Here is an 11191-nt window from a genome sequence, read left to right as displayed (position 1 = left end):
CAGCCGCGCTGGCCGAAACAGCCGTGCTGGTGACCGTGGAGCACCTCTGCCCGGGAATTTCCTAGTCTGTGGGCAATAAAAACACGGCGTCCACTCACCCTCTGCGCTTTCACTGGGAGCTGCAATCCTGAGCTGTTCCTAAACGGCCATCTTGGATCCACCCCCTAATTTTTTTCTTTATTTGACTTAAAGTCATTTAATGTTGACTTGTCTTTACATTCACTAATCCTGTGTCCCTCTTCCAGTTTGATATTAAACCTACTCAATGGCTTCTTAATTTCAGATAATGTCCATGTAATTTTTAAATATATGCTAAGTAATTGTTGTAATATTCTGTTAAAATATGTTATCAAAATAATTTCCTATTGAAAATTTTGATTTACTTTATTCATGTTTCCTTAATTTTTAAAACATATTAATTATAGTTATCTTAAAATTCTTACGTGTTAACTCCACATTGGAATCATTTGTGGGTCTGGTTCTATTTATTATATTATCTTGTGATTTTGGGGACTTGTTCTTGCTTCATTACATTTTTTGTACACTATACAATCTGGGTATTAATATATAAAATCTGTAGATTATTTTGTTTTTCTCTAAAAATGTTAATTTTGTTAAATTACCCGGAGATCACTCTAATACTGTTGAAACTTACTTAAATCTCTGTGAGGGGAGGATATTTTTCCTCAATTATTATTTTTGTCTTAGAACATAGCCTTTACTCTTAGCATGTAATCCCTACTCTGGTGAGTTGACTGAAAGCCCAAGGTGTTTCCCAAGGTTTCTTCACTCTGGCTAGGCCAGAGCGCCAGTGTCTTCCTGCACAGTGCAACCCCTGAAATCTCCTTGGAGGTTTTAGATCCCCAGAAGTTGTTTTCTGTGAGGCTTTCCAAAGTTTCTCCCTGTGCATGTGCAGTTCATGTGTAAGCTCTGCAAACATCCTACACAGATTTTAAGACCCTCTTACATGAGATTCTCGTCTCTCTAGAACACTTTTCTTCAAATCACAGTTATATTCATAGCCATAATTCTATCTGTTTTTTCCACCTGGTAAGGCTGCCTCTCTCTTCTAGGGCTCCAAGTCTGTGTGCTGAGGCTTAGCAAATACCCACAAGGGAGAAATGCTGAGTGAATGTGGGAGTCACTTTGCAGTCTTTCCCTCTCCCAAGAACTGCAAACTTTCACTGTCTTCTCTCCTTAAAAATAATAGTATCATATGTCTTTTAAGTTTTGTAGTAGTTTATAGCTAGAAGGTAACTCCAATATCTGCTATACTGTAAAAATCAGAAAATCTTTTTTTCTTTAAGACAATGCTTTCTTATATATTTTCTCCCTTTTAAAGGCAATTGTCAGATTTATTCAATAGTCAAAATGTATCATGTTTATGTATCATATTTATCATACCTTGTACAAATTATTTAGAAATGCATTCCACACTTAAAAGAGATTAGGATCTCTTTTTTTTTTTTTTTTTTTTTTTTTTTTTAATATTTTTTTTTTTTTTTTTTTTTTTTTGAGACAGAGTCTCACTGTGTCACCAGGTGCCAGGCTGGAGTACAGTGGCACGAATTTGGCTCACTGCAACCTCCACCTCCTGGGTTCAAGCAATTCTCCTGCCTCAGCCTCTCAAGAAGCTGGGACTACAGGCACACGCCACCATGCCCAGCTAATTTTTGTATTTTTAGTAGAGACAGTGTTTCACCATGTTGGCCAAGATGCTCTCGATTTCTTGACCTTGTGATCCACCCGTCTCGGCCTCCCAAAGTGCTGGGATTACAGGCGTGAGCCACTGTACCCGGCCTAAGAGATTAGGATCTCTAAAGAACTAACGTTTTCTTATCACCAATTAGTTCCATGATTCTTCTTATTAGTGCAGTTATCCCCATCTGTGATCTGTTAGAACGTAAATATGCTTAGTAATTTTGTTCCCCATCTCCTTCACCTTACCATATTATGATTTACAGACAATTCATTTCAAGGATCTTAAGCCTCCCATAAAATAAGGATCACTTATGCACATTATTTAATAACTTGAAAATTATATTTTATGTCTTAAATTTGCTATAATCTGCCTTGCTTCCTGCCTATATATGTATGCTGTTCTTCAGATTGGAATACATTCCCTCATCTATTTTGTTCTTCAGTCTGATTAACTTCTACTAAGCTGCCAGATTTTGAGCTGAGGCATCACATACTCCAGAAACCTTTTTTTTTTTTTTAATAAGACCCTTTACTGTCCCAATTAAGTCCTTCTCTATTTTATACGAACTGATAACAAAAATGTGTTCCCCACTAAAAACATATTCAATAAGGATAGAACTCTATTTATTCACAGTTCCCTACAGCACCTAACAGATATTTGATAATTATTTGTTGAATAATTAATGAATTAAACTTGTGACTAAGTGGTGGGTGGGAAATATCATCTTCACATTATAAATGAGGATTCTGAGATAAGGGACAAAGAAAATGACTCACTTGCTGAAGATGATATAGCATATTCATGACTGGAAATCAGTTTTTTTCTAATAACCTTTTCAAAACATAAATAAGAAAATGATATAAATGATACTATTGAATATGAACAAAATGCACAATTAAATTTACTTTAAGAAATTGGAACAAAATATAAAGAATTAGAGAGCATAGCATGTCTTTTTTTTTGACATATTTTGGTTTGACTTTGTCAAGATTTTCCTTTATACATAGATAATATAAGAATAAATAGCATTCAGGGTGCAAATACCCTTTTTGACAGAAAGCTTTATCACTAAGTTTAAGGGATCCTTTATCTAGAATTTCTGATTCACTGATTCCCTGATTTAGGGATTAGGATGTTGGGAATTGTTATGTTTAGGACAGAGATAATTAAGTATTCATCAGAATCTTTTAACTTTTTTGGAAGTGAAATCACTTTGATTTATCAAGTGTATGCTTCTCAAAACCATGTTACAGCAAAACACATAGCCATCTCTACCTTATTGTTGAGTCTTAGGATTGCAGATACATGCCTGATTTCAGGCTTCAGGTGCCTGGTAAGCACTGTATCTCCACAGCATAGAGGTAAGTGGCTGAGTCTCTGGTCAAGGATGCAGAAAGCTCTGACCATTTTTCATGGTAACAGAGGTCGTTTATTTTTCCTCCTCCTTTTTTATCTCCATTTAAGTTTGTTAGAAAAAGTATCATGGAGCTTTTCCTAGAATTCTGCCTGTAATAAAGTAAGCCATAAAAAAGATGTGGGAAAGAAAGTACAGGTGAGATTGGTGCTTTCTTGCTCTTGGATATGGAGGATTGAGGATTCTGCTCACTCTTATGCAGAGAGATATGATAATATATGAAAGAGTTGATTAATCGATACACTCTGCCTAGTAGCACCATTCCCACAGCAATCTCCAGGGGAACTGTTTATGCACCTGCACCATAGAATCAAGTTACACCTCATTTAGAAATGCTTTCCACATGAATCAGGACATGCAAGGAGATATGGGCAGTGGGAATGCAAGACTAATCACATCAGGACCTACTGCCACTCTCAGGCTTGGGTTAGGCCTTCAGCTATGGTTTCATGTGACCTGAGTCCTCAGGCTAGGAATCTCCAATGCATAGGTGGCTATAATGTTCCTCAGCTTTGACTATGGATTTTATCTTCCTTTTTGCTGCATTCCTAAATTAATGTTAAATAAGGACATGCAGAGTCCTCCAGGCTTTTGATGAAACCACTGCACACAGATCATGTAAATAGAACAATTGCACACCAGGAACGAATTTCTCCCCTCTTGGAGGATCAGGACTTGAAGACTCTGCTCCACTTTGATTTGTGCTTTTACCTCTGTTGAGAAAGAGAAAAGTAAACACAGGTGAGAGTCATCACAAAATCCCTGTAGTTGTTTCCAAGTGTAGGAAATTTCTGTCGTTTCCTCTTGTATGGTAGAGGTCACAGATCAGTTGAGTGCTGTGTTGTTTCTCTTTCTCCATCTCTCCCTTTTCTCCCTTGCTCCTTTCCATATTCAGTTGTGACACTCCTCCAGGTTTCCTCTGGGATGTCCTTAACTCACAGCGAATCTGTATCCACAGGAGGCCCAGCAAGATTCCTATTGGCGCCTTCATGATTCTTTACTTTTTATTTTGCTATAGGGACACACCTTGATATCAAGTTCCTTTAAATATTGGTAGGTATCATATCTTGAATTTGGAACTAATTTTGTTCCTGTGGCTGAGCAATTTCATGAGACAGATTCAGCAGCAGCAGCTCTTGAGAGCTGTCACTCACCTTTGTAGTGGAAATCTCCACCTACCTGTGGTTTAGTCTACCTTCTGCACACTGTGGTGTGTGTGCATGAGTGCTTGTGTGTGTGTGTGTGTGTGTGTTGGGGATAATGGAGGGGTCATCTTATTAGGGTTTAAGAATATTTTGGGGGAAGAACGGGAACACAGTAGCTTAGAGAGAGAATAGAGAAACAGTTTATATGTCTTTGAGAAGTCAGAGATAAAATATATTGACTAAGGCAAAATCTGGGACATGATCAGACTGAAAAATTTTTTGCATTGTGGATGAATTGTATAAAAAGTTATATATCTATTTATATATAAAAATACATATGTAGGAGAAAAATATTCACATCCTCATTTTGTATATATGAATACATATATCTGGGTGTGTATATATACATATATAAATATATAAAATATATATATGTATATATATTACAGGAGATATATATATATATCTCCTGCAAGTTTTTCTGGCTCTATCAATTCAACATTCAATATGTAGACATACAGATCATTGGTTTTCAACCAGAGGCTATTTGCCTCCAGGGACATTGGACAGTGTCTGGAGACATTTGTGTTTCCCACAGTTGAGGATCTTACTGTCATCCAGTGGACAGAGACCAGGGATGCTGTTAAACACCCTATAGTACCCAAAGAAGCCCCTTTCCCCAGAAAAATTACCTGGCCCAAAATGCTAATAATGTTGCTGTTGACAAACTCACAGAGACTATGCTTTTCAATTCAGACAATCCTCCACAATTTTCTTCTTACCTTTATTTCTCTATCCTTTTCTTCCCAGCTCCACCTTATATTTTCTCAATTTGTGTTTTAAAAAAATTTTAATGGCCTTGAGTTTTTTTAATTTTTAATTTTTGTGAGTACTTTAGTAGGTGCATATATTATGGAGTAATGAGATGTTTTGATATAGGAATGCAATATGAAATAAGTACATCATGAGAATGGGGTATTCATCCCCTCAAGCATTTATCCTTTGAGTTACAAACAATTCACTTATTCTTTATTTTAAAATGTACTATAGTCACTCTCTTGTGCTATCAAATAGTAAGCCTTATTTGTTCTATTTTTTGTACCTGTTAAACGTTCCCACCTGCCTCCCAGCCCCCCACTACCCTTCCCAGCCTGTGGTAATCATCCTTCTACTCTCTGTGTCTATAGGCATGGTTTAGATAAGAACAGTGATCAGAGATTAGAAATAATTTCTGGACAAACAGATCAAGTCTCATATTGGTTCCTGATACTAAAATAAATTAATACATGAAACTGTAATTAAATAAATGTTAAATTATCTTCTTTAAATCTCAAACTTCATTTTGGCTCTTAGAGATAAAACAGAATTGGTGATAAGAAAGCAGGATCGTGTGTGTTATTAAAAATTTTATGGTCCATATACCCTCTTGCTACTGATCCCCCACCCTCAGCCTAAATTGTTAGCCCTTTTCTTGTTTCAGAGATTTTTATTCTCCATTCACCCGTCAATCCTCCTGACAGCCCAAAGAGTCTTTTCTCAGGTTAGAGTACCCCCTAGAGCTAACACCACTTCTGCAGTAAGGCAGATGTCCCACCCAGGAGAGGTGCCTGAGTCTGGTCTTAAGCATCAGCAGTGTGTTTTCAGGAAGGCACACAGTGATTCAGGAGCATGGAGAATGTCCAATTTATCTCAGAAATTATTGCTCTGGATGGAGGTTGTAGGTCAGCGTATTCTCCAACTTATAGCCCCTGGAGAATGATGGCTATGGGAGCAAGCCTATGGTTGTCTATTACCATCAGAGTGAGTTCCTTGGAAGCAGGGACTGTGTCCTTTCCATATTGACAGAGCAGGAGCATTGCCATCTTGGACAAGCCCCTCATTCTAAAGTTCACTTTTTAATAAAAATCCTCCTAAATCCAAAGGGCACCAGCCTAATGCCTAAGGTCAGCATGACCATAAACCACAAATAGCATCTCCAACCAGAAACTTTCCAAACTCCTCCCCAACCAGGAACATGCTAGCCCTGAGATAACCCCTTCTGGCCAGGAAGATGCCAACCCCGAGACAACCTCCCTCTTGCCAGAAAGCTGTCAGCCCCAAGATAACCTCCCCTCCTCCCAGAGAGATTCCAACCTTGCCATAAACTTCTCCTCTACACATAAGCATTCCAAGCTTGTGATAAGTCCCCTCATCCTAAAACCAATATATACTCTTAGTCTGTAAGAGAAAGCGCTCCTGACTGAAAACTGCCAGAAGTCCCTCTCTGGTTTCACCTGCAGTAAACCTGTCTTTAACTGCCAAGCCATGTTTCGTCTTTCTTTCCTCTTTCTTTAACTCTTACTCATATTCCTGGCTCAAAACCTATATCAGGGCACAAATGAGGTTTTGAGTGTACCTTATGGAAGCTATGGCCCCAATTTCAATTTTTTAAGTCCATTATGCTAGGCATTTCCAAAAACATTGCTTATCTTCATAATAATACTGTAAATTAAGTATTTATACTTACTCCCTGTAGTACTTATGAGGAAATTGATGATCATGAAGTTAATATAATATGCCCAAATTTACACAGCCAATAAGGGGCAGAGCCATGAGAAACCCTTGCTCTTTTCATAGTGTCATGGCACTTTTCAAAAAGAGACATATAAGCCCAGTGATTGTGGAAAGACCCTGGGATATCTTGTTAAGGAAGTAAAACAGAATCTCCTGCCAACTCGTAACACCTTCCTACAAAGGTAAAAGAGAAAGAAAACATTTTTGACCAAGCATGGTGGCTCACACCTGTAATCCCAGGACTTTGGGAGCCCTGACTGTGCCACTCACTCCAGTCTGGGCAACAGAGTGAGACTCTGTCTCAAAAAGAAAAAAAAAAAGTTTTATTGAATAAGCATTAAACCAGAATGTGATGCATCTCACAGGCAATCCACTAAATAGATTACAAAGAAAGAAATAAATCTTATCCTTTTATATAGCACTGATTGTCTACAATTTCTCCAGATAAACAATAACTAGTCCTTAAGAAAGAGGACTTGATGGCACCATTTGTCATACATAGTTCATTCTCTATTTACCTGGTAATTGAGGTAGCCACTTGTTTTGTAATTGCCTTCATGCAAAGGAAACATTTCTCATATTTTTCCTACTGGAGGTTGGTTTGCAACTGGCAACAAAGTATCAGCTGAATTTAGGCTCCTATTCTCCACTAAAACTGTATTAGGGCACTACTTCCCTGCGTGATTACATTTCCAAAAAATTGCTCTCAGGTCCTTGAGAAAGACACTCCTTGGTTGTAAAACTGGCAAGAGGTTTATTTAGCTTTTAAAAAGATTTACCTACGTTTCAAAGTGATAGAAAAAAAGAACTCACAATTACAAATTTTCTAAAATAAGCGCTCTAAGAAAAGGGAGCGGAGAGTGTCTTTCTCTTTTAGCAACAGAGAGAATTGTTTTCTTATTTTTATTTGTATTTGCCTTTAAAATTTTCAGAATGAAGGAGTTTAATGTGATAAAAATTTTAGGGGATGCTTTTAAAATGAATTACTGGGTAGAGTAAAGTTAAGAAAATAAGAAAAATAACTTTTGTAATATAAAAGTAAGACAAATGTAAGGCTACAATTATTATTTGCATGAAAATTGTCTGTGTTTAAAAGACTTTAGGATAAAAGCTGGATTCCACAATCTTCCATGAGGATAAGAAATTGGTATGGAAATTTAATAATGAGTCCTCTCTAAATGAAAGGTGAAGTATTTTTTCCTTCATAAAAATTATGGGACCATTAATACTTTAAGAAATAGATATGATCAATATAAATGGAGGCCCCATGTGTGTATAAACAGAGTAATTTGTTTATATATCTTTTCCTGCTCTTACACACAGACATACACAAAAAGTCATTTTATGTCAGTCTTACTACAGTTAGAATTGTGTTTAGCTACAAGCAAAAAAAAACCTCAACCACATATGATTTATTAAAAATGTTCATGCAAAATAAATCTGGGGGTTGGATTTGACTTGGCATCTAAAAGACTACCAGGCATGGGATAGGGAAAGGGGATTAGGTATGTGCTTTCATTTATGGTAAAGTTATCACTTCCATGTTTTAAAAAGAGACAAGGAGGATTAGGGGGATGTGTACTTGTACCAGGAGAGAGAGAAAAAAAAAAAACATTATGAGAAGGCCCTAGCAGATTTCTGGTCCCACCTCATGGGTCAGAACTGTTCTATATGTATATGGCAATCCCTTGCTGCAAGAGAGGGTAATATGTAGTGTTGAGCTTTCTTTAAGCTGGATATATTGTTGCTCAAATAAAAATTGAAGGTTTTGTTAATAAGGAGGTAGAAGAAAACTGTGATTAGGTTGGCAACTTGCAGTGTCTGCGTTCCTGACTCCTCTGGTGAAGACTCAGAGTATTAGAAAGAGAATAACTCATTCCGCCTTAAGTAGTCAGAGAAAATTCCACTGTAGGGGTGACATTTACATGGGAGCATCAATAACAATATTATTTTAGGGACATTTATTGAGTATACATGCTATCCCTGGAACTTCAGACAATTTTATATATTTTGTCTCATTTAATTCATAGCAACTCTGCAAGATAGATATTCTTATTAACATTAATTTATAAGGAAATGTAGGTGAGGGTGAATAATTGCCCAAGGATACAGAGCTAGAAAATTACAAAAATGAGATTTTAATCTAAGTTATTCTGATGTCAAAACTCAAAAACTCATGTGCATTGTGCTATATCATCTTGCTTTACAGAACACATACAAATTTTTCAAGTATGAAATGGGTCAGTGGAGGGCTTGCCATGTGGAGGAAACTGCCAACTTCTTTCTTCTTCAGCTTTGAACACGTGAAGTTATTTATATTTGCCATTCAAAGTCTCATTCCTAAGCCAGTCCTGTGCACATACAGGCCATTGTAGTTAGTGTCTGGTCACTTTCTGAACCACCAACTGGGATATTGTTTTGAAACAACAGTTGGGTGCCATTGAAGTATACTTTCAGCATCTTTCTTCCAAAAAAAAGAGTAAGTTTCTTCTAATTTTTAAAATGATACTTCTGCTCTTTACTGGAGTGGAAGAGTCTGGAAACAGCAACTTCGTCATCTCCAGAGTACTACAAGAAAGCTGTGAAACCATCCATTTCTGCCCCATTGTGCTAAAGGATTCCTGGCTGTTGTCTTAAGGAAAACGGAATGATCAATCTGAACCATGATGTATGCTGAAATTCTCCATGTTGATCCTTTGGATTTAATTGACATGCCACCAGCTGAAGATGTTCCCAGTTAAATTAACAGAAAATCCTAAAGAGAAGGGAAATCCCTGATGCCAAGTATGAAAGGAAGAATTGAGGGAAAAAGGAAGAGAGAGAGAATGAGGGGGTGAGAAAGGTGGAAGGAGGAAGAAAAAATCATTTCAGGTTGGAAAAGAATCTCTAGTTCCTTTCCTTGTTTCTACACAGGGGTGGAACACTCAGAAACAGTCTGTCCCATAGCTTCCATTTGTCCCTCCATTTCAACTCTTTGCTCCTACCTACCCTGGGGAGTGCCAGGCCCATATCATTTAATGATCCTAATAGCAGGCTCCATTTCCAGATATTTGTGTTATAGCAGAGGGGTCTTGTCCTCCAGTGAGTGTGGAAAATGTTTTCTGCAAGGCAGTATAAATGGTTCCTTAAGGAGATCAGGTTGTTATCTCTATTCATGCCATAAGCTGTATGAGGGGCAACTGGAGGCATGTGGCAGCCGTGTGACTGGGACTGGCAGTAGGGTTTGGGTGCAGGCAGCAGGTGCCTCAAGAGCACTGTGCTCCTGCACAGAGGTAGAGGCCTGTATCACCAGGCTGGGCCGCAGTGATGTGCAGAGAGCTGTCCTTTCTTGCATCACCAAAATGAAAGATTAGTCTCTTCTGCTTCGTCACTTCTCCAGCCTTAACTAATTTCACCAGGAGGACAGGACCTTCCCCAGGGTCCTGTCTGTACCATTGTAAGTTGGTAAAAACACTTGAGGAGTTGCAGTACATAGTGACATTTTCTCCCTCCTGGATGCTTAGAAACCAAGGGCTCTGCTCCAGCTGCTGGGCGCTCACCCCTGTTTAGAAACAAAGCAGAAGGCACCAGGAAAGGGAATTAGGGATTCTTTCCCAACCCGAAATGATTTTTCCTTCCTCCTTACTCTTTTCTCCTCCCTCCCTTACTTTCCCCCTTTCTTCCTTCTTTCATAATTCCTCCTTTTATACTTTGCCATAAAATAACTTGCCATCGGGGATTTTCCATCTCCTTAGGATTTTCTGTTAATTGGAACCTTTCAACTCACATGCCAACTGAATCCAAAGAAATGACACGGAGAATTTCAGAACCATCTTGTCTTTCTATCACATGGTGGACATGGCCCGTGACTTTAGCTGCTTCTGAAAGAGACCCTCCTGGAACAGTCTTCTCTGAGCTAGAAGAGCCTTGATGCCACCCACTTTGAGTTCCGTAGAAAGGCAGGAGCCTCAGTGTGGCAGCCAATGGAATCGTTCGCTCTCCACCCTCCCCTTCCTTCAATCCAAAGTGTGTATTGCCTTTTGAAATACTACCCTCCTGTGGAGAGATAGAAAAGTGATTTATTTCCAGTAATGCTCTGGTTCTCCCAATTGCATTTGGTATGCGTAAATATCAAGATTAAAGTAGAAATATAACTGGGGACCTCACCCACTTCCTTTTTCTTCCTTCCCGCCCCTCTCATCTGTTCACTTCTTCCCCTCTGGACACTCCTTCTCAGCAACGCATGCTTGTCTAATTATTCTCTTGCTTAAGAAATCCCAGAGGCTACCCTTGAAACAAACCAGGCACAGTCTCCATTGTGGAATCCTCAAGCTTAGGGGGACTTGTGAACAGTTTGTTCACCACCACCAGGCCAAAGTCAAGATAACACCAACCAGA

The 11191-nt window shown here is 38.4% G+C and overlaps 1 gene segment (V, D, J or C); it reads right to left on the bottom strand.

The window, feature by feature from the left end:
* Positions 1 to 10059: 10059 nt before the first annotated feature.
* On the bottom strand, positions 10060 to 10744 carry LOC108315338. The segment is given in 2 exon segments: positions 10060 to 10355; positions 10581 to 10744. Coding segments are annotated over 2 exon segments (342 nt in total).
* Between the last annotated feature and the right edge of the window lie 447 nt (positions 10745 to 11191).

This window comes from Cebus imitator, unplaced genomic scaffold, assembly GCF_001604975.1.
Source record: "Cebus imitator isolate Cc_AM_T3 unplaced genomic scaffold, Cebus_imitator-1.0 Scaffold170, whole genome shotgun sequence".
Taxonomy (NCBI): domain Eukaryota; kingdom Metazoa; phylum Chordata; class Mammalia; order Primates; family Cebidae; genus Cebus; species Cebus imitator.
The sequence above is the reverse complement of the archived record's forward strand: the minus strand, read 5'-3'. Positions and strand labels throughout refer to the sequence as shown.